The sequence below is a fragment of the Labeo rohita genome, chromosome 10 (genome assembly GCF_022985175.1).
Source record: "Labeo rohita strain BAU-BD-2019 chromosome 10, IGBB_LRoh.1.0, whole genome shotgun sequence".
NCBI classification, from domain to species: Eukaryota; Metazoa; Chordata; class Actinopteri; order Cypriniformes; family Cyprinidae; genus Labeo; species Labeo rohita.
In genome coordinates this window covers 24,362,837-24,385,897 of record NC_066878.1, presented here as the reverse complement: position 1 = coordinate 24,385,897, position 23,061 = coordinate 24,362,837, and the positions used below count along the sequence as shown (strand labels likewise).

At 41.0% G+C, this 23,061-nt stretch overlaps 1 protein-coding gene across 3 annotated transcripts; it reads left to right on the top strand.

The window, feature by feature from the left end:
• The first annotated feature begins 1,020 nt into the window (after positions 1-1,020).
• On the top strand, positions 1,021-22,467 carry hlcs (holocarboxylase synthetase (biotin-(proprionyl-CoA-carboxylase (ATP-hydrolysing)) ligase)). Of its 3 annotated transcripts, XM_051120930.1 has the most exons (11): positions 1,025-1,470; positions 2,646-2,783; positions 4,564-4,726; positions 5,713-6,560; positions 7,048-7,230; positions 9,046-9,320; positions 17,895-17,970; positions 18,055-18,216; positions 20,640-20,754; positions 20,832-21,045; positions 21,123-22,467. In XM_051120930.1, exons 1-11 carry the CDS (start codon positions 1,240-1,242, stop codon positions 21,289-21,291), a joined length of 2,574 nt encoding a protein of 857 aa, XP_050976887.1. In that variant the 5' UTR covers positions 1,025-1,239; the 3' UTR covers positions 21,292-22,467. The 3 variants fall into 3 exon arrangements, 1 of the variants encoding a protein (XP_050976887.1); XR_007828575.1 differs by lacking the exon at positions 21,123-22,467 and having other exon boundaries at positions 1,021-1,482; positions 17,895-17,962; positions 20,832-20,971; XR_007828576.1 differs by lacking the exon at positions 21,123-22,467 and having other exon boundaries at positions 1,023-1,470; positions 17,895-17,962; positions 20,832-20,971.
• The last annotated feature ends 594 nt before the right edge of the window (positions 22,468-23,061 follow it).

The following is a 23,061-nucleotide window of genomic DNA, read 5'->3' as shown; positions in this document are numbered from 1 at the left end:
ATTGTACTTTCTATTTGATTTAGTAAAATAAAAAATAAAAGAGAGCAGTAATAGTAATTTAAGATCAAATATTATGGTGCGGATATATTGCGAACAGTGAGGAAAAACTGGTTCATATGAAGTGACTTTTATTTAAATCGGTAAATTAATCAAGCCTATACCTGTTCATGTTTATTTTCTACCCCTCTTTTCTTTCTCATACTGTATTAATTTAAGTTAAAGTGAAAATCACGCTGCTTCTTTAAATGAATAGTTCACACAAAAATAAAATCATAATTTCGTGAAAATCCGCGATTTTTGTCCATATAAAATAGTTTAAACATTGTTCAAAAAAATCATCTTTATCAAAGCGAATGGGAAAAATACATATGTTTGAAAGAAGTGAACTATGACCCGTGAATAATGATAAAATTCAGTAAATAAATAAAAGGATTGATTGTTTAGGATAATAGTTTTCAAAAGAACGCTTTCTACCTTACAGCTAATTTAAGCAAAATGAGTTTTCTGTTTTCTGTCTTCTTCCAAAACCCATCTTTTTCTGATAAACAGATTTATGTTAACTAATCTTTTAATTATCTTAAAGTTTTATATTCACAAAAATAAGTCAAAAGAAACCGTCAAATATTACATTTCGTAACACTGATTTTAAAATATACTTTGAAACCGTTTCTAATATGAGATCTCGAAATAAAAAGCTTCTAAAAATACAAAATCTAAAGCTTTTCAAATTTATGTAATTGCCCTGAAATTTTATTTCTTTCTTTTTAGTATATGTTCGTGTTCATTTTGTGTTTTTTGCATAGTTTGAGATATGTAATGTTGCCTATATTTGCCTTGTGCTTTTGTATGATGATGGAACTGAAGAAAGAAAAAAAACATTTCTTCCAGGTCCGCGTCATCACGCAGTAATCCGAAGCGCCTGTGATTCGCGCGTTATGATCAGCGCTGAGAAAAGTAACGGGTACCACGTGACAACGCCGTGCTTTAAAAGCTGCGTGTGCGTAATTTACAACGGAATAATGACACTAACGAACGTCCACAGACATCCAGTCGACTCAAAGCGGAGAGTGTGAATAGCTAGGACAGTGCTTATTTATTTCTTTTATGTTGACGTCGGTGGCGTAACGGGAAGAGGCGGAGTCTGCAGCTCGACAACAGGGAAGAGCGAGATGACAGCGGGTCAGTGATCGCACTCCGGAGACTCATGGGCTCCACAGCAGTCGCTCCGCGCGCCGAAAGATGCTCATCACGCTGTGCTACATCTACCTGTGGGTGCGCTTCCAGAGATATTACACGGCCGTGATCCGCAGCGCGTTGTACCGGCTGAGCGGCGGCCAGAGCAGCTTCACGTTCTGCGCGCTGAAGCCGGAGAGAGTCGATCTGCCCCGCGAGCAGCGCTACAAACCCCCGCGGGAGGACACGCTCTTCCTCAGGCTCGGAGACAGAGTCATTTACATCACCGAGCCGCAGGTGAAGCGCCAGGTGTGTGTGTGTGTCTGTGTGTGTGTGTGTGTGTGTGTGTGTGTGTGTGTGTGTGTGTGTGGACTTGTTTTTGCTACATTGTGGGGACCAAATGTCCCCACAAGGATAGTAAAACCTGAAATTTTTGACATTGTGGGGACCGGCTTGAGGTCCCCATGGGTACAAAAGCTTATAAATCATACAGAATGAGATTTTTTGAGAAAGTAAAAATGCAGAAGGTTTTCTGTAAGGGTTAGGTTTAGGGGTAGGGTTAGGGTAAGGGGACAGAAAATACAGTGTGGACAGTATACAAACCATTGCACCTATGGAGAGTCCCCACAAAGATAATGAACCAGACGCGTGTGTCCACAACTCAGGTTCCTCATTGTTTGCATCGCACTAAAGAGCAGGTTACTGAAACATTGCCACATATGTTGAATGGCTGCCATGTTTACAAGGGAATGAACAGCCCGTCATGACAGAATAGTGAAGGACATATCAGAGCATCTGCCACCTGTAGTAAGAATATACAAGCATTCTTGTGTAAAGACGTCTATGTTTCAGTGTCTTAACAGTAATTCTGGAATCTTTTCGCATTTGTCTGCTAATACACCAGATGTTGTTGTGGTTAATGAGGGGCGTAGAGAAGTGTTCATTCTGGAGGTCGCATGCACTTTTGACTCTAGTATGGAGGAAGCCTTCATGACCAAAGTCATTAAATACCAGCCACTCCTAAATATTATTACGGAGATAGGTTATCGGGGTTGTTTATCTGTTTTTATATTTGGCAGCTTAGGACACATACATAGGTTGGTTGTGAGAGGACTTCAGCAACTTGGGATGCCAAAAAAGAGGGCAAAACAGTTAGCAAAGTATTGTGCTTTGTCTGCTATCATAGGCAGCCGCCATATATGCGGAGACGTTGTTATGTATATCCATAACATGGTGATATGCTTAATATTGTGAAGATCTGTTGTATGCTGCTGGTCCATGATTTTGTACATGCATCTTACTGCATCTGTAATATTTATGTCTCTGTAAATTATTTTCTTTTAAGTGGATTTAAATAAATTGTTAAAATGTGTGTGTGTGTGTGTGTGTGTGTGGCCCCTTCATGTGCGAATGAATCAGTGAAGTTGTTCTGGTGATTTCTCAGAATGACAGTGTGTGTTTGTGATCTGTAGGCGTGTGACGACCTCAGTAAGTGGACTCTGTTGGGCTCTTCGCTGGTTTGTGGCCGAAGACTAGAAAGCATCGCCTTCATTATTGAGGCCACTTCAAGACCGAAAGTTCCAGCGTCTCCACACAGAACCAATGAGAAAGTAAGCTCAGATCTCAGTGTGTTTACACAACACACACACACACACACACACACACACACAGATAAACAGGGTGTATCTGCACGCTTCCCTACTATACAGCAGGCGAAAAGAGACCATTTGTGTCCCAAATGATGTACTCTACACTATTGGCTATGTTCTTAACCATCTAGCGTGTGAGGTTTGAAATCAGGGTTTCTGTGGGTCTTAAAAAGTCTTAATTTGCCCATTTTAAGATTCAGAGCAGAAAGTGTTAAGGGAGACAGTTTTTTTCATGCACCTGTAAAATTTGAGATTTTGGGCTTTTTGGTTTTTCATAGTGTTTTTTTGGACTAGTGGAAAGAAAACTTCCAAATGACAATATTAAGTGTTTCTTTTATAGCACTTTATCTATTTGTGTCAACAGATTTCAATTACAATACATTTTTTCTAAGGCCGTTTTCTCAAAATGAGTTTTTTCTTCTCTTTATACTTTATTCCTGTCTATATCCTTACAGAGGGATCTGTTCAAAACAATTTATTTATTTATTTTCTTTTTCTGAATTATGGAGTGACAAAAGTGAGATACCCAACATTCTCTCTTTAAAAATATTGGACTGTAATATGTCAAAATTTTAAACCAAAATTTTTTTTAACCGACTTCATCCAGTGTTCAGATTTTTGTACTAGAAATGTATGCAAATTAGCCCACATTTTATTAAACAATGCATTTTATAAAACTTTTTGTTTGCAATTATCAATGTAATCAATCAACTGGGTAAGTAAAGCAAAAACTATTAGTTCATTTTTTTTTACCCTGTTCACCTGCAGTGTCTCGCCTTAAATTCATGAAGTTATAATTAAAGTTACAATTAAAACTGCAAAACAATTAATATTTTCCTCAGTGTTTTTGTCTTGTTTTCCAGTGCAAATATCTAAACATCCTTTAATCAATACACATTTGCTAGAGATGCAAAATGAAGATGTGAAGTCTTGTTTTTGAGAAACTGATTAGAAGTTAAATTAAAGCAATAACAAGTATCTGTCAGTGGGGAATGAAAACTTGTTTTTCCTTTGAATGAAGTTGATTTTTTTTTTTTTTTTTTTTTTTTCTTGTTTTAATCATAAACTCCTTCATTTCGATTCATTTTTCAGAATACAATACTTTTTATTTTGTTGTTTTGCTTCTCCAGTAAATGTGTCTTGATTTAAGAATCTTTAGACATTTCAATCCATCCCGCTCTTTAAAATGCACCTGTAATTTTCGGTGTGAACGCACTGCTCGCACTACTGATCCTACAGAAGAGCATAGAATAGTAAGTGTGTGATTTGGGACACACCTTATCTCACAGTGTTCATTAAACACAACACAGCCATAAACACATTGCATAACATGGTCAGATGCTAATATAGTTAGCTTTATCTTTAGAGCTGTTGGTGGGAACATCTAAAAGCTGATGTATAAGATAAAAGGTTTGTTAAGAAAGGACAATATTTGGCTGAGATACAACTATTTGAAAATCTGGAATCTGAGGGTGCAAAAAAAAAAATATATATATATATATATATATTGAGAAAATCACCTTTAAAGTTGGTCAAATGAAGTTCTTAGCAATGCAGATTACTATCAAAAATTACATTTTGATATATTTATAGTAGGAAATGTACAAAATGTCTTCATGCAACATGATCTTTACTTAATATCCTAATGATTTTTGGCATAAAAAGAAAAATCAATTTTTACCCATACAATGTATTGTTGGCTATTGCTACAGATATTACAAACAGTTTGTCTGTCGTTCAGGTGCTGAACTGGTCTGATTACTGTCTGCCGTTGGCGTACAGTCCTGGACAGCCGTACCGAGCCGTCGCTGAAGCCAGCCTGGAGAATTTCAGCCGCCTCGGTGTGGCTTTTATGGAAGACCGTCTGCATATGGACAATGGACTCATCCCTGAAAAGATAGTTTGTGAGTGACGTCACAGGGCTCTGCGCTTACTTTTATGTTTAGGAGTACTTGTGCTCTTAACTTAAAAATTTAGGAGCACATTCAAAATTTCAGGAGCACCTTCTCATCAATAATCAAAAAATCCAATCAAAAATTATCCTTTCCATTACGAGGTGAAATTTGACTCCTTAAACTGATTTACAGGGGAATTGAGTTTTTACATTTGTAATGGCATTTTTCTAACTTGAGTATGTCATCTTTTAAGTCAATTTTTTTTAAATTATATTTTATAAGCTTTTTTTCAAATTTCTAATTAAAACAACAGAATAAGAACAAGTAGAATAATTAATGTTTAAATATAACATTTTGAATATAGAAATATTAAATGATTTAAATAACTAAAAAGATACTTTAAAAATGAAACTAAATCTGCCAGTAGGTGGCAGCAAGTCACTGGTTTAATTACTGAATCATTCATTCATTTGATTCATTCGAACGGCTGATTCGTTCAGTAATAAAGCACTCTCTTTATGAATGGGAAATTGAATCATTGACTCACTAGATTCGTTTAAAAACACGTGTGTGAATGGAGATGTGCAGCGACTTGTTTCAGACTATTTTTGACGACAAATTAGCGCAAAATCAGGCAATAGTGTTATAGACAATGTAAGTCAGGTCATAATAACTTCCTGTTTATTTAATCGTATTAAATCAATATCTCATTTACAAACTCCCTTAAAATCATTCAAAGCTGTCACTCAGCTTAGTTCATTGCGATCTCTCTCTAAAGGATTGCTGAGAGATGTGTGTGATTCATTACTCAACGCTGCAAAAACACGTAGAAACCCTTGAATCTCCCCTCAGCGCAAACACACACATGCCGATGGTGTCAGTCGCACTGATGCTCATAAAGATTTTTTCATTTTCATAGTTTTCAGTCACAAACGTGGCAGGTGCGTGAATTCCTAGAGTCGCGCTAACGCCGTGTCTGTGTTTGTGTCTCCTAGCCGTGTTACTCCGAGAGACGGCCCTCAAAGAGCTGTTCGAACAGCAGCAGGACGGCAGCGTCGAAGCCAAGCGCCACAGTGAGCCGACAGAGCCGCGAGACTCTCCGCAGCTTCCCAGAAAGAGCAGCCTTCATCTGGAGGAGCCGGAGCTCCCGTCCGAACACCAGCACATGGACGGACACCACCTGCACCTCTCCAGCTGCCACGAGTGTCTGGAGCTGGAGAACAGCACCATTCTGTCGGTGAAGTTCGCCTCCGTGGAGAACATCCCGGATCTGCCCGACGACTACGCCGCCGCCGCCGCCGCCGCCGACGAGGAGAGCGTGAGGAGGAACGCCAGCGGGAAGCCGCCCAACGTGCTGGTGTTCACGGGCGGCTGCGAGGAGCGCTTCCAGAAGATCCGCTCGCTCCTGGAGGAGTGCGTGGACACGGACAGCTACGTCATCTACCACCTGCGGCCGCAGCAGGCCCTGAGCGATCCCTGGCTGGAGAACACGCTGCTGCTGGTGCTCGCCACCGACCAGACGCTCACGCCGCAGCTGCAGCTGCGCTTCCTGTCCTACCTGAGCCAGGGCGGGAAGCTCCTGGGTCTGTCGTCGTCGCTGTGTCCCGCCGGGCTCGCGCTGCGGCCCAGAGACGCGCAGAAAGACCGCATCTGCACGCTGACCTTCACCAAGTCCGACAGCACGGAGCTGCGGCTGAGCGCGTTGTCCAGCGGGAGCGTGTACGTGCGCGACGGCGACGGCGAGGTGGAGCTCTGGGGCGAGATCGGCGCGCAGGACGGCCGCGAGATGGCGATCGTGCGTGTGACTCACGGAGAGGACAGCGGAGAGGCCGTCCTGTGTCAGGTAATGACCTCTGCTCCACACGCTCATCTGCTGCTTCTCACTTCACCCACTTACACTCCGCTCTTGGTATGTGTGTGCGTACATCTGAGCGTGCAGTGCAGGGGAGTCAAACTCAATTCCTTTAAGGAGAAGGTCACTTCCAGAACAAGAATTTACAGATAATTTACTCACCCCTTTGTCATCCAGAATGTGTCTTTTCAGGACACATTTCAGGATTTCTCTTCATATAGTGGACTTCTGTGATGTCTGTGAGTTTGAATTAACATCTAAAATTAAATCTAGATTTCAGTACACCATTTGCAGTGGGTGTGTAGTTTTGTGGCATTTGCACAGTTTTGACCAGCAGGTGTCGCCAGCGTGTGGTGTTTTAAACATTTCAAAACATTGAATCAATTTGCAGAGAAATTCAGTTCAAAAGCTTTTTAAAGCTTCGCACGGCTTGATTCTGTCGTCACTACAGAGCGCTTCTCGTGTTTGTGCTCCGCAGGTGCGTTTGGAAACGGCTCCGGACGCCCATGACGCTCAAGGCTCCGCCGGCTTCTCGGAACTCAAGATGAGCAACGCCCGGCGCTACGAGGTTCTGACGGAGATCCTGACGTCTCTGGGTCTGAGGTGTGAGCTGAGTCAGGTGCCGCCGCTCAGCCCCATCTACCTGCTCGACACGCACACGGTGAGACGCGCGTCTGCGTCGCTTCATACAGCACCGATCCGTTCGGAGCAGCTTCTAATTCATCATTTATCAAACACGTTCCGTTTGATTGGTTGTGTGAGTCACAGCACCGATAACCAACACTAACCCTCACCTGGAGCGCAGGTGATGCCGAGTTCTGTCCACTAGGTGTCAGTCTTTGTTTTCATTTCAAATCAGATCGTCACAAAGAAATGAGAAAAAATGAAGGCATCTTTAATATATGTATAGAATTATTAAATGATGTGTCAATATGCATTAAATATAATTAAAACACACACACACATAGATACTGATGGATAGATATGCATGCATTTCAAGAGTAAGGGAACTCGCAGTGAAGGCAGTGAAGTGAAGCGTGTTTGACATCCGTTCCTTTAGTTTTCCAGGATCTGCTCTGGTTAACACTGCTCTCCACGACCCTCGGACAGAAACGCTTTCTTCGATGTCGATCGTTTATTAAGTGTCGTTCATCCAGTGTTGCTGGCTCTTTCAGTTGTGAAGTTTGCGTTCGCGTCTGCCATTTCCCACAATGCCTCTGTGGGCCCCCTGCTGCCGCCGCGTGCGTGTGTCCTGATGCGGAGCTGCGCTCTGCTTGTTAAGATGTTAAGGTTCCCCAGGGACGGCCGGATTGTGTGGGTCTGATGGGAGATGCGCCTCTAATTGATTAAGCGGCTCGATGTTCTCCAGCTGATAATGGGGTCATTAGCGCAGCGTTTGTCTGTTTTCACGTCCTCCTCACGTCTGCCGCCACAGGTGCTTCATCTGCCCTGATTGTATTTCACATTTCATGAAAAAAAAAAAAAAAAAAAATATATATATATATATATATATTTTGAAATGATTATTAATAATATTGTAAAAAAAAATATTTCAATTATTAAGATTATTTTAGATTATATTGTTACATAAATGTTAAGTATAAATTATTTGTTATTAAAAATAATAATAAACATTTATTTAATTAATAATAAAAATTGTTATTTTATATTTATATTTAAATGTTATTACTAATATTTTAATTATTTAGTTAAATTATTTAGTTTTTTTTTAATTATTTTTATTGTTAATTGTAGATGCTGCACAGATATATGTGACCCTGGAGCACAAAACCAGTCTTAAGTATCACGGGTATATTTGTAGCAATAGCCAACAATGCATTGTATGGGTCAAAATGATCAATTTTTCTTTTATGCCAAAAATCATTAGGATATTAAGTAAAGATCATGTTCCATGAAGATATTTTGTAAATTTCCTACTATAAATATACCAGAACTTAATTTTTGATTAGTAATATGCATTGCTAAGAACTTCATTTGGAAACTTTAAAGGTGATTTTCTCAATATTTTGACTTTTTTGCACCATCAGATTACAGATTTTCAAATAGTTGTATCTTGGACAAATATTGTCCAATCATAACAAACCATACATCACTGGAAAGCTTATTTATGTGATCTATAAATCTTAATTTCAGTTGTCTCTTATGACTGGTTTTGTGGTCCAGGGTCACATATTTCACTATATAGTTCTGGTTTTGGTGCTAATGTGATTAGCATTGGCTGGTGAACACGAATGCAGTCTGAGCGTTTTAATATACAAATCAAATCATAAGAGCTTCTCTTGCAGTTTAAACAGAAGAAGAGCAGCCAGCATGTGTCGTCATCGATTACCCGTGTTTGCTGATCGTCTCGTCTAATTAATGAGACGCTGCCAGTCAAATGGAAACACACTTTATTCACAGGCGTGTGTCGGTGAGCTGAGATTGAGTGTGTGTGTGTGTGTGTGTGTGTGTGCAGGAGCAGACGGGCCGCTTTCTGCGCTGGCTGCGGGCGCAGACGGACGGTTCGGGTGGAGTTGTGCGGAGCACGGCGGGCGTCCTGAGGGCGGTGTGGGCCGGAGACGAGCCTCCGGATCTGCGCGAGGGCGAGCTCGCGTTACACGCCGAGCCGCCCGAGAGCTTCTCCGAGCACTTCAGCCCGCAGACGTACCGCCGGCACCTGCAGACGCGGCGGCTCGGCCGGACCGTCCTGTACGCCGACGTCACCTCCACCACCATGGACCTGCTGGACGGGTACGTAAGCGCGGCTCCTCGCTTGGGGTTTGGGCCGGCGGGGGGGCTGGAACTCATTTAATGCTCGAGTGAGCTCACGGCGGTAAGAGCGGCCTAATAGAGGCCTTTGTGTGCGGCGGGACTCGCGCTGGGACGCGGCCAGCGGACGGAGCGCGGCGGCAGGTGGAAACCATTAGAGCTGTCATAAAGTTTGACAAATGGACGGCGGAGCGCGGCTGAAGTGATTGGGAGTGACAGTGTTGTCATTAGGCCTGTAAGGTAACGAAAAAGGGGCCGTGGAAAAAAAACATCTACAGTTTGATTTCCCCTCGCCTGATTATCAGAGTAATTTCCAGATGTCCCCTGTTACACTCTGATTAAGTGGTATTATTCTAGTATGAGAGTCTTGAGTGGGCGGCGTGACGGACAGGAAGTTCAGAACACCCGGCGCAGATCGTGTGCTCACAGCTCAGGGCTTTTTAGGAGCACGGTCAAAATTTCAGGAGCACCTTCTAATCAATAATCAAACAATCTCATCAAAAATTAGCATTCTTATTACGAGCTGATATTTGACTCCTTAAAGTGATTTACAGAGGAATTTTGTTTTTACCTTTGTAATGGCATTTTTCTAACTTTATTAAAAGTATGTCAGCTTTTATGTCAAATCTGTAAAAAATTATATTTTGAGCTTTTTCAAATTTCTAATGAAAAGAACAGAGAATAAGTGAGTGATAAATGAGTATTAACAAATTAATGTGTACTAATTAGTATTAGTATTAATTAGTATTATTAGTGTTATTATTAATATTATTAGTGTTATTAGTATTAATTAGTATCAATTAATTTGTATTAGTATTAATTAGTATAAACATTCATTTGTACTACAGAGGTGCACAGAAGAACAAGAAGTGTCTTGTAGGTGTATTTTCATGTGTTTAATGAGGCTCAGAGGAGCATGAGTGCAATTAAATTCATAAATTCATGTTGAGATTAATGTTTTAAATATAACATTTTGAATATAGAAATATTAAATGATTTAAATAACTGAAGGTACTTTAAAAATTAAATTAAATCTACCAGTAGTTGGTTTAATTACTGAATCATTCATTCATTTGATTCGTTCGAACGGCTGATTCGTTCAGCAATAAAGCACTCTCTTTATGAATGGGAAACTGAATCATTGACTCACTAGATTAGTTTAAAAACGCACGTTCATTCATAAAGGAAACAGCGCCGTGTGTGAATGGAGATGTGCAGCGGCTCAGTTGTGACTTGTTTCAAACTATTTTTGACAATGAAATAGAGCAAAATCAGGCAATAGTGTTACAGTCAGACAGTGTAAGTCACTTCATATTAACTTCTTGTTTATTGAACTGTTAAATCAACAACTCATTTACAAACTCCCTTAAAAATCATTCAAAGCTGTCGCTCGTCTTAGTTCATCACGATCTCACAAAGTTATAATCGCTGAAGTTCTCTACACTGCACAATCAATGTCTTATTTACACTTAGTTTATGAGAGGATTGCTGAGAGATGTGTGTGATTCATTACTCAGCGCTGCAAAAACACGTAGAAACCTTTGAATCTCCCCTCAGCGCAAACACAAATATACTGATGGCGTCAGTCGCACTGATGCTCATAAAGATTTTTTCATAGTCGCACGCAGGAGTCCTGCAGTTGCCGAACCTCAGCGATTGTCCTCTGTGTTCGCTGTCTTTACACTTCTGTCAGTTGGTTTCTCATCACGGAAGCAGAATGAGCTCTCAGCGTTTATTATTACTGCTGTGCTCACTATTATTAATATTGGAGTTTATAATATTATTATTGTGTTGATTTGATGATCACTTGAGCTCCAGATAAACAGACATTTGATTTGTCTGATCTGCGGAGGATGAGGAGGGTTATGAGAGGTGTGTGTGTGTGTGTGTGTGTGTGTGTGTGTGTGATGAGAGTATTAGTGCTCTGTTTGAGCTGCACACACTAATAATGGGCAGCCGGAGACTCTCGCTGTTTCTCACAAGGTCACAAACGGAGCGGAATCTCAACGACCCCGTGACCCCCATCACGTCTCTATTAAATCACCGCTCTGAAGCTTCACTCGTGAGATCTGCTAGAGCGGTTCAGGCCGTGAACAATTCTTTTGCTGTTTATGAACACATCTTTTAAATGAGCAGTACAGTCTTTTCCCCCCTAATTCTTTCACCAAAGCTATTCTTAATTTGCGAACCTCATAAAATAATAGTCAGGAAAATCAAGTTTGCATGCGTTTTGTTTTATGTCATATTTGATCATCAGGCTTTTATGGCTCATATAGTCTGATATAGTGAGAATATGAAGAAACAAAACAGCTCAATTTTATTCAGAGACTCAAATAGAGCAAAAATATGAATGTGCTGCAGATGCTGATGTTTATATGATGAAATTCTGATGCTTGTAAATCAATGAGATCTCTATAACAGTAGAGCAGATACTGACATCAGATGATGTAAATATCAGTGGTAAGATGAGATTGAATTGATTCAAACATAATGCAATGCAATCCAATGATGATGATTGACAGATGAACAAATAAAGATCCCGATGATCAGATTTGACACTAAAAAATGATTCATGGAGACTCGAGTAAAGCCCAGATGCTTCAGTGCTCAAGTGTTACAAACTACAGTTATTCTGACGTTTACTTTATAAAAATCAGTCAAAATTTGCTGGAAAAAACACATGTGAAGCACCAGCTAAAGGTGAATGTTTGTACAATTACACTAAAAGAGCTTTTACTGGATAAAAAAACTCTAAACTATCAATCAGACGTGCAGTAGACTGTGTGTGTCAGGTTTAACAGCCTGTTTTGATCCTTTGGAGGCCTTAAAATTCATATATAACATAGGAAAATAGTTTTATATGGTTACTGTGTTGCCTGATTAAATTATTTTGTGCACTAGAGAGAGTGAGGGATGCACTGAGCGCCTTCATTTGTGACCCTGCACCACAAAACCAGTCTTAAGTATCACGGGTATATTTGTAGCAATAGCCAACAATACATTGTATGGGTCAAAATGATCGATTTTCCCTTTATGCCAAAAATCATTAGGATATTAAGTAAAGATCATGTTCCATTAAGCTATTTTGTAAATTTCCTACTGTAAATATATCAAAACTTAATTTCTGATTAGTAATATGCATTGCTAAGAACTTCATTTGGACAACTTTAAAGGTCATTTGCTCCATATTTCGATTTTTTTTTTTTTTTTTTTTTTTTTTTTTTTTTTGCACCCTCAGATTCCAGATTTACAAATAGTTCTCGGACAAATATTGTCCTATCATAACAAACTACACATCAATGGAGATCTTATTATTTCAATTTTTAAAAATCTCATGTGAATCGTCTTTAATGTTTTTCCATTTTCAGGCAGTTCATCGTCATCTGAAGATCGATAAAGAGAAGGCATCACGTTTTGTCATTTGTGGGCTCAAACGTGGCCTGCTGGAGTTTTATAGAGGAACGCGAGACCGTGTTTTCGGAGCGGGTCGGATCTCTTTCTCTTCTTTCTCTGAGCGTAATTAACACTCTCACACACTGAGGTCGTCCTGTCGTGTAGCAATCAGTGTTTGTTTTAACAGCGAATCCAAAACCCAAACTGACACCGTGTGGAATTAAACGGCACTTCCTGTGAAAACACCGGCTCTGTGTCACGAGGGGCCGGAGGAAAAGCTGCCCAGCAGCCAAAGCATCAGGTTAGTACATGAAGTGAAATTAGTCCAATTGACCTGCGTGCTCCAGCAGCAATTACCTCAAATCGTAAGCAGATGCTCGTCGCTCTCATTTCATATTCTCGTACATCTGGCGCTCGGCGCTGGAGGAAAAGTGCGCGTCTGTGGCGAGTGTTGAGGAGCGGAGCGGGTCACGAGCGCGCGAGATCGAGTTTCAGCGACGCGCCGGGTTTCATCTGAATGCGGCAGCTCTGGATGAAGATCTCATGCTGTGAGCTCAAGAACATCACTGTCTGCTCAACGACCCTGTGTGTGTGTGTGTGTGTGTGTGTGTGTGTGTGTGTGTGTGTGAAAGTGAGAGTGTGCGTGAGAAAAAGTGTGTATGAGAGTGTGTGCAGGTTGTGTGTGTGAGTGTGCATTCATGCGGGTTTGTGTGTGTGTGCTTGTGCAAGTGTGTGCACAAGTATTTGGTTTGTGCAAGTGTGTGTGCACATTTGTGTGAGTGTGTGTATGTGCACACCATTTTGAGCGTGCATTTTTGTATTTGGTATTGTGCAAGTGTGCGCGTGTGTGTGCATGAGTGTGTGCTTTATGCGAGTGTGTGTGTGTGCATGAGTACAAGTGTTTGGTTTGTGCAAGTGTGTGCATGAGTGCGTTTATTCAAGTTTGCACGAGTGTGTGCATTTGTGAGTGTGTGCATGAGTGTGCAAGTGTGTTTGTGTGAGAGTGAGTGTGTGTTTTTGTGCTCAAGTGTAAGAGTGTACCTTTGTGCAAGTGTGTGTGTGTGTCTGTATTTTTGTCCAAGTGTGTGTGAGAGAGTGGGTGTGTGTGCATGAGTGTGCGTTTGTGTGTGTTTTACTAATAGCAGAAAGTGATTGATCAGCTCTGTTTCTGTTTGAAGATGGTAATTGCTGCAGCTCCTCCAGAAACAGGATTTTCCCAATTAATCACATTTACAGATTAGACGGCTCTGATCGATCATCACATTTATGCCCCTGACTGATCAATACTAATATACTTATGCTAATAGTTGGAAATCCAGTTTTATCGCCACACATTGACGAGTGCCGTGCGTCATATTTCTGCTCCGTACGAGTGTTTCTGCGTCTGATCGCATGTGTCCGTTTAAGAGCTTCTGTTGGACACTAACAGATCCGATGTGCTGTAGATTCTGTGACCATATGCTGAATATTAGCAATATTATTGCAGTATCTTTGTGATACTTAGGATTGCAGAAATATAAGCATAAACTTGTGTTTCCTGTGTCCAACATGCTTTTGCGTGTGAATGGAAGTCAATGAGAGTCAGAATAGATTTCTGCAATTAGAGCGTAAATACAAACTAGAGCTGCCGCTTGTTCTGTTTCTGTGTGTTTATTGAGTCTTGTTGCAGCGAGCACAACTTTTTGTAAGAATATTGTCTTTTTTTGTATCATTTGAATATTTTTATAATTCACATTTTTATGTTGGTAAATTCCAATTTGATGTTTCTTTTGTGTTCATTTAGTAAAAAGCAGTAAGTGGTCACTGTCTTTTTAATATTTTTTTTTTTTTCTGAGTTTGTTTTTTGGGGGAAGCAAATGCACAAAAATATTGAGATATATAATGAATATCACCAGAAATACAGTTCCCACTTCAGACCTGTGCTGAGACGCTCGAGCACTGCTGGGAAACATCTTCATCTGCACACCCGTGCGTGTGTGTGTGTGTGTGTGTGAGACCCCTCAGGTCTCTGGGTAACTGACCCTTTGGCTCAGCGGCCACAACAAAAGCACACACACACTCACTCGGTTGTGGTGTCTGTCTGTGTTCTGATCATCTGTTCACTCAGTGGTTAGCAGACACTTTTGTAGTGCATCTTGTGTCTGATTTACTGTGGTTAAACACTGATTTAGTGCATTTCTAGACACATTTGTGTGTCATCAGACTGTTAAATCATGTTTGTTTGTCTGCAGCGTGAGGAACTGAAATTCGTTCTTTGTTTGTGTCTTAATTACTAATGGAGCGTCTTTTCTTCTTTCACTCTTTTCAGGCCGTTACTGAGGTTTGTTCGTAATGCGGCTGCAGACGAGCTGCTTTCACAATGAGATTAACTGACCCTCGACACACACACACACACACACACACACACACACACACACACACACACACCTCATTGAGCCGCTAAGAGCATTACTGTGTGTGTGTGATCCACGGCTGATCTCATATTTGTGTTGCTGAAATTAATTTGATGCCTCTTTACATGTTAATCTGAGAGGGATTGATTTCTGCTGAACAAAGACAGAGCGAGAAATTGAGAAAGAAAAAAACAGTGAGAGCCTGAGTGGTTTATTGTAGTTTTTTTTGTTTTTGTCATGTTCGTCCAGGGTTTGTGTGTCGCTCAGTCAGTTTCTACATTTCTCTCTTTGAAGCTTTGATCTCGGTTGTTCTTGTATTTTTTTTTCTTCCCTGGCATTGAAGCAGTGATCTTGTGTTGCTAGCGCTGTGTTCCAGTTGAGCATCAGGAAAACACAAAATAGACGCTGAATTCATTTGTGATTTGTTTTTGTGTTTTGTCGTTTTATTGTGTGTGTGTATGTAGTGTTGTGGGTAACGCATTACAAGAAACGCGAGTTACATAATCAGATTACTTTTTTTTCAAGTAATTATTAAAGTAACATTACTTTTTAATTTACAAGAAAATATCTGAGGTACTTTTTTTATATATATATATATATATATAATATATATAAATAAGTAACACCAGTTACTTATTTGACCCCATGTTGAGAGAGATCAGGAGTAAGATGTTACTTTAGTTCTAGAATAAATGTGAACATGCATTAATTCATCTCACTCACAAAAAAAAAAAACTGATTCAGTATTCCTCAATATGAATAAAAACAATGAAATGCAAACTCAGAATTTGACACAAACCTATAATAATTAATAATACAAATATCCTGTTTAATTTAGTTTATTAACTAATCTCTTTGCTGCTGACCTTTGATGATCCAATTCAGCCATACTAATAAGCAAAAATTACTCAAACTAATATTTTTATTTTTATTTATTTTTTTTTTTTTTGCTGAAGAGTGTTGAGTTGTTTCTTCTCCCATGTTCTACTGCACAGACGTGAATTTACTTTTCCTTCAGCCTGAGGCTCATTCATTTCACTTTTGGTGTGAAAGGACTTTTGCATTTGCTGTCAACAGAACTTGTTATAATAAAAAAAAAAAAACAAGCCCTGCGCAGATTTAAAAAGTAATGCAAAAGTAAAATAACGTGTTACTTTTCCAGAAAAAGTAAATAAGTAACGTAATTACTTACCTTTTTCGGGAGTAGTGCAACATTGTAATGCATTACTGTTAAAAGTAACTTTCCCCAACACTGTGTGTAACATCTTGAAATGAGATAATAAATTAGACAAAAATATTTGAGTGACACAAAGCAGATTTACACCTCTCCTTTCTCACAGAAAATCAGTTAAATCAGACACACACAGGCGAGTCGTGGCCGTCTCTCTTTGCGCCGTTAGCGGCTGATGTTCTCATTAAAAGTTCATTTGTTCTGCTGAAGGACTCCAGAACCGCGGCTGCGCCTCCGTCTGTGCTCGTCAGCTCCTGATGCGCGCGGCTGCGGCCGCGTCACGATCCGCTCGCGGGGGTCTCCGCCGCTCCTGCCCAACTGTGAAAGCTCTCAATTAGCTGCACAACTCTGAGCGTCTGGCTAACCGGCCGCTGCTGCTCTGAGGTCATGATCTCGACAACTGCATCTGTGTGTGTGTGTGTGTGTTTCAGCAGAACACAGACTAAAGATCTGCCGAAATCCCACTCACTTTCTGCAGCGTTTTGCACATTTGATCATGGCTTCGGTTCTTTTTTTAGCAGTTCTCTGTGTCTGCGTTTGACACGTCAGACCGCCGGGGTTTCTGTTTTTGCAGTTTTCTTCTCATTTCTTGCTCTTGCAAGAACGTCCAGTTCAATTAAAACTCTGAGTAACGAATTCCTCCGTCTGCAAATTAGCATGTGCGGTCTGCACCCGTGTCGCTCTAGAAAACACTCTGGCTTTCAGCGTTTCACAACACCGGACGATCACACACCGACTGGTTTGCTGTAAAAACACTGTGAACTCTGTTCTGGTTCGGCTCTATCTGAACACGCCGTCCCATGATTCAGCGCTAGGTGCTCTGACGCCACGGCCCGCTTCAATAGATGGATTACGGCAGAGTCGCTCAAAGGACGGTCGCTCTTTGCATCTGAATGCTGCTCTCTGTGTGTCTCGGGCTTACGGGCTTTGAGCGGCTCAGCGGACTGAAGACGTGTCGCTTAAGCTTTTCTGTAAATGTATTTGCTCTAAATGACACGCGGATCCGAGATTCCCGAGCCTGTTACGCGAAGAGAGCTGCTTTGACCTGCGATTTGAGGACGGTGAGATGCGGCAAACCCTCCTGCGCCGGCGGTGGAGCGTGATGGGCGTTTGAGAGGATGAGATGGCACGGAAGTGACTTTATTAAAGTTCTGCAGGAGTACTGGAGGGTTTTTGCAGCAGTTACTGTGAGATTGACGCGTCCAGCGCCACCGAGGTCAAGTGGACGGCTGTTTGCTTTAGCGGGGGTGTTATCTGACAGGGCTGCTGGGATAGGAAGCCTGTGATAGGGGTCAAAGGTCAATTACAGTCCAGTGAGAAACTCTCAGTCCTCAGGGCCTCAGTGGCGTTTTTTTTTTTTTTTTTTTTTTTTTTTTTTTTGGGCGTATCAAGAATTATTTTCCTGTGTGTTGTTGTTGTTATTATTATTATTATTATTATTATTATTATTATTATTATTGTTGTGAAGCAGCTTTGAAACGATATGTATTGTATGAGGTGCCGTCTGAAGCGCTGACGTTCTCTTTGTTCCTCCTGCAGGTTGATGTTGCAGTCGCCACAGGAAACGGGGTTAATTGCCATAGCGGCGCGTCAGACGCAGGGCAAAGGTCAGCGGGTTTCCATCGGCTCTCACGCAGCCGCATTAACTCTGGTTTAACATGTAAACGAGCGTGTCATTCATTAATGCTGTGTGTCTCAGGCCGCGGGGGGGAACGCGTGGTTGAGTCCGCTGGGATGCGCCATATTCACTCTCCACCTGCAGCTTCCTGTGGACTCGCGGCTCGGCCAGAGGATCCCGTTCCTGCAGCACCTCGTCGCCCTGGCCGTGGTGGAGTCTGTGCGAACACTGCCCGGATACGAGGTGCTCACACACACACACACACACACACACACCTGTGCTGCTGCTCTACTGAAGCGGGGTTGTGGTTTTGTTTGTGTGTGTGTGTGTGTGTTTCTATGGGATGCAGAGGAAGTACTTTAAATTAATTTCAGGATTATCTCTTAAACTAGTGTGATTCAGCAGACAGGAACTGAGAGTTTGAAAGCATCTGATTGTCTGTGTCTCAGGTGTTTGTGTCAGTAATGACTGAGAAACCGTATCTTCCACAAGCACATATCAGAGTTTACATGACTAGGAAAAATCTGCTTATCATTTTGTTTTTTATTTTAGGTTTTCAAACTTTGAGGTGCCACAGATATTATTATTCTCATGCGAGGGACCCCCACACTAAAATGTTATATATAAAGCGTATTAGGGCTGTCACTTTCATGCGTTAACTGAATGAGTTAGTGATGAAAAATTACACCAAAAAAAAAACAAAATTAGTACAGTTAACACACTGTCCCCGCCCCCAGACCTGTACATCATCTTATATTTCATATAGTTGACTGACAAATATAATGCAGGGCAACAACTCCACAAATACAGTTATGACCTATAATTTAAGATATTGGTGCAAAAAAATGCCCCGCATGTGTTTTGTCTCATTTATATCACACAATATCACAGAGCAGTAGGCCACGAGTGCTGATTTTGTCCCGATCTCACAAGCTTAAATGTGTTGTTAACTTCTTATTTACAACAGTTCAGTAAATAAGAAGTTGATAGTGTTATATTTTAAACACAATATTATGTGTGTTTGCTCAACTCTGCAGAGAACATATTACCTATAAAGCCACAGCAGAATTGTTGCACGTCTCAGAGCAACACAGCGGCGTTTAGTTTCTGAATGAATCTGCGTTTTGAATGAACCGTGTGAATCAATGATTCAAAGGCCCATTTATAAAGAGAGTCATTTACTTCATTTGAATGAATTAAATGAATGAATGACTCACAGACATTTACCTTCAGGCAGATTTTTTAATTTCTTATTTAGAGTGTTATTTCATTAAAAAAAAAAAACATATTAATAAAAATAAAAACACTACAGGGATAATTCATCCAAAAAATTTAAATAGTCATTCACCCTTGTGTCGTTTCAAACCTTTCTTTTGTGGAACATGAGAGAAGGTGTTTTGAAGACTGAAGTTTTGTTTACCAGTGACTTTCATCGTATTTACAAAAAATACTGAGATGTTTCTCAAATGATCTTTTATGTTCTGTAGTTTACGTTAGGCCGTTGCAGCCTAAATGTTTGTGTAATAAATTTTATGCTGAATCAAATAAAATATTTCTTTCTAGAGCTACTGTTTGTAATGTCTACTTGATACTTTCTCATTTAACACCATAATAGTTTTAAATAATCTTTTGTGGGTATTTTCACAGCCAAATTTACTTTGCGATTAATTAGATGAATTAATCAAAACATCATAATTAATTAGATTAACAATTTTAATCGACTGACAACTCAGTTCAACATTCCAAACATAAATTTTGCCATTAATTGTAATGATTCAGTGAGATTTTAGTCTGACAGCAGCCAGTGCTCCACACACAGATCTGATCTCATCATCATCCAGTCTGTCTGGCGTCACATGAAAAAAAACAAAAATATAAAAAATAAAGAGACGGACTAAATCCAGAACTGTGGCAATGTCTCCAAGATGCTTGAAGGAACCTTCCTACAAAGCTACAGTAGTGTGGAAGGTTTTAGGAACTTGTGTAAAAATGCTGTAAAGTGAGTGTGTTGTCAAAAATAATGTGTTTAAAACTTTGCGTTTAAAACCGCTTTTGTCCTCGGTTCACTTGTGCGTAGTTTTTCAGGTCATTTTGCAGGAAGCAAAGATGACGGTCAGATCGGATCTTTGTATTGTGTGTTTTTTTTTTTTTTTTTTTTCAAGGACCCCCAGCACTCTTTTATGATCCCTGGACCTCTGCTTTTGGCTGTGCAAAGTATATGCAATATTAATAATAACCAAACAATCATGTCAACTGAAAGATAAAACTTTATTTGTTACTGTTGCTTTTCCACTATTTGAAATAACAAATGACAGGAGTGGAGTGGGTTGTTGAAAGCTCTTTCATGATGTTTCCACTTCTTCAGAGAACCAGTATCACAGGACATGTTCGTTCACACAAAAATGAAGGTTTGCTCTCAATTCAGTCACGCTCAGGCCATTCAAGGTGGAAATTGTTTTTTTTTTTTTTTAGTGCAAGTCAATGGCTACCGTCGCTTTGAGAGTCAAAACATCCTATCAGGCAACACCAGATTAATAGCTGTGGCTTCTGACCATATAATGGGGTCTTGTGAAGTGAAACGAATGAACATTGTTTAAAACATTACTACTGTGAACATTCCCGTTAAATGATTGAATGCAAACTTATATTTTCACATATTTGTGTAGGATGTCGACCTGCGGCTGAAGTGGCCCAATGACATCTACTACAGTAACCTGATGAAACTCGGCGGTGTTCTGGTCAATTCCACCTTCATCGATCGAACCTTCCACCTCCTGATCGGTAACGTCTCGCCGCCGCGTCAGCAGGTCAGTGCGTCGGCCGTGTCGCACGCGTGACGTCTGTCGTGTTTCCCGCAGGCTGCGGCTTCAACGTGAGCAACAGCAACCCGACCGTCTGCATCAACGACCTGGTGCGGCAGCAGAACCGGGAGCACGGCCTCGGCCTGGAGCCGCTCGCTACGGCGCAGCTCATCGGGCGCTCGGTCACGCTGCTGGAGCGCTACGTCTCGGAGTTCCAGCTGCACGGCTCGCAGGCGCTGCTGCCGCTCTACTACAGGAGATGGGTGCACGGGTGAGCCGCCGGCGACGCTCCTCCACATACACACGCGTGTCTGTGTGCGTGTTTGCTGACGCGTGTCTGTGTTTCAGCGGCACACGCGTGCGTCTCTGGAGCGAGGACGGGCCCGAGGCCGAGGTGCTGGGACTGGACGAGAACGGCTTCCTGCAGGTGATGGGAGATCAGGGCGTCGTGTCCGTGCAGCCGGACGGAAACTCCTTCGACATGCTGAGGAACCTGGTGGTGACCAAAACCAGCTGAAGATCTCCAGTATTTTCACATCTCTTCAGCTGACCACGACCACACAGCAGAGTTGCTTATCTGTCTATTAATACGAATTTATTTCACAGAAATGTCTCTTTCTGAGTTGTTTTCAGGTCAAACGGCTGTTTGTGACCCTTCCTGCTACCAAGTTTATGAGATTAAAGTCAGAATATTTCGAGAATAAAGTTGAAATGCTATGAGAATAATGTCAAAATACTACAAAAGTAAGGTCAAAATGCTACAAGAATTAGAAATATTTAAAGAAAGTAGAAATTATGAGAATAAAGTTAAAATAGTTAGGGTTAGTTGTAGTATTTTGACTTTATTCTTGTAATATTTCTACTTTTTTCTCATAATTTCAACGTTTTGTTTTAAATGTTTCAATTTTATTCTTATATTTCGACTTTATTTTCTTAATTTCAACTTTATTCTCGTAGTATTTCAACTTTTTTCTCGTAATTTCGACTTTATTCTCAAAATATTACAACCTTAATTTCGTAATCCTAGATTTTATTTTTTAACCTGGCACTACAACGCTGTTGTAAGAGTCAAACAGGAGATTCAACAAGAAAACGTGAATGTTGAGAAGTGGATGTGATGTTTTCTATAGAATAACAAGCATCATTGAATCACTAATGTTTATTAGTAATTATCCCGTTTTGTTTGCATTAAAGGCATGAGCAGTGTTTGCTGTGATGGATCCAGTGTAATCAGTCGCATATGCTCTTCAGGTTACGCTCGTATGACTCTCAAAATCTTCATTTGAAATCATTTAGTGGAGAAATGAGAAGGATTCTTCAAGACGTTTCCGCGCTGTAAAACTGGACTCATCTCAGGTAGACAGACGAGACAACATAATCACTGAAAAACACACTGGTTTTAGTTTGCCTTTTCTCATTAAGTGATGAGTTAGTTTAGAGAGGATTAGTGATCTGTAACTGGTTACTGTCTATTCTCAGTTAACTGAAGAGTTTGATGTGGAAATCTGACTGACGCTCCTTAAAACTTGTCTGTAGTTCTCATTCTCGATTCTGAGCTGATTTCTGGATGTTCATATCATACAACATACTCAATATTTTATAATGATTCGTGGTTTGTAAACAGATACAGGCGATTCCTTTTAAGGAAGACATTCCAGAGTTGTACAAAATGAAATAAAATGATTGTGACTGATTGATGTGTTGCTGTGAGATTCGTTCTCCGTGTTTATTCCATCAGCGAAGCGCGATCCCGTCAGTCCAGCGGCGTGTGGGTCGGGGAGCGCGCACCGCAGGTGTGTGTGTGTGTGCGCGCGCGCGCGCGCGTGTTTCCTGGCAGTGTCATGTCCATCCGTCCTCCATAAGCAGCAGCTCATCTGTCATCTGCACCTCGTGCTTCAGCCTCGTCTCTCGTCTTGATGAGGTGAAAATATTCCTCCGAGCTTCGCTAAACGGTCTGAGATCTTTCACCTCATTACAAAGACATTCATCGCCTCCCACTTTCTCACATTCGAGCACATTCGCAGCGATCGGTCTATTAAATCGCTGATCCGGTTCTTCAGGTGTTCCGGTGCTCGGCAGGACGCGTTTACTCATAAAAGCGTTTTTAAACCGAGCCTTTAGAAATCATTAAGCAAATGGCTCACCTCGGATCCATAAACGCCACATCCACAATATCCTGTTAAACAATTTCAGCTGGGGGTCCCTGAAGGTCAAACCGAATCTATCATCTATAATACCGGGCTCCAATCTTCTGTCCCCGGGGACGGACGCGGAGCCGCTGGCTCTT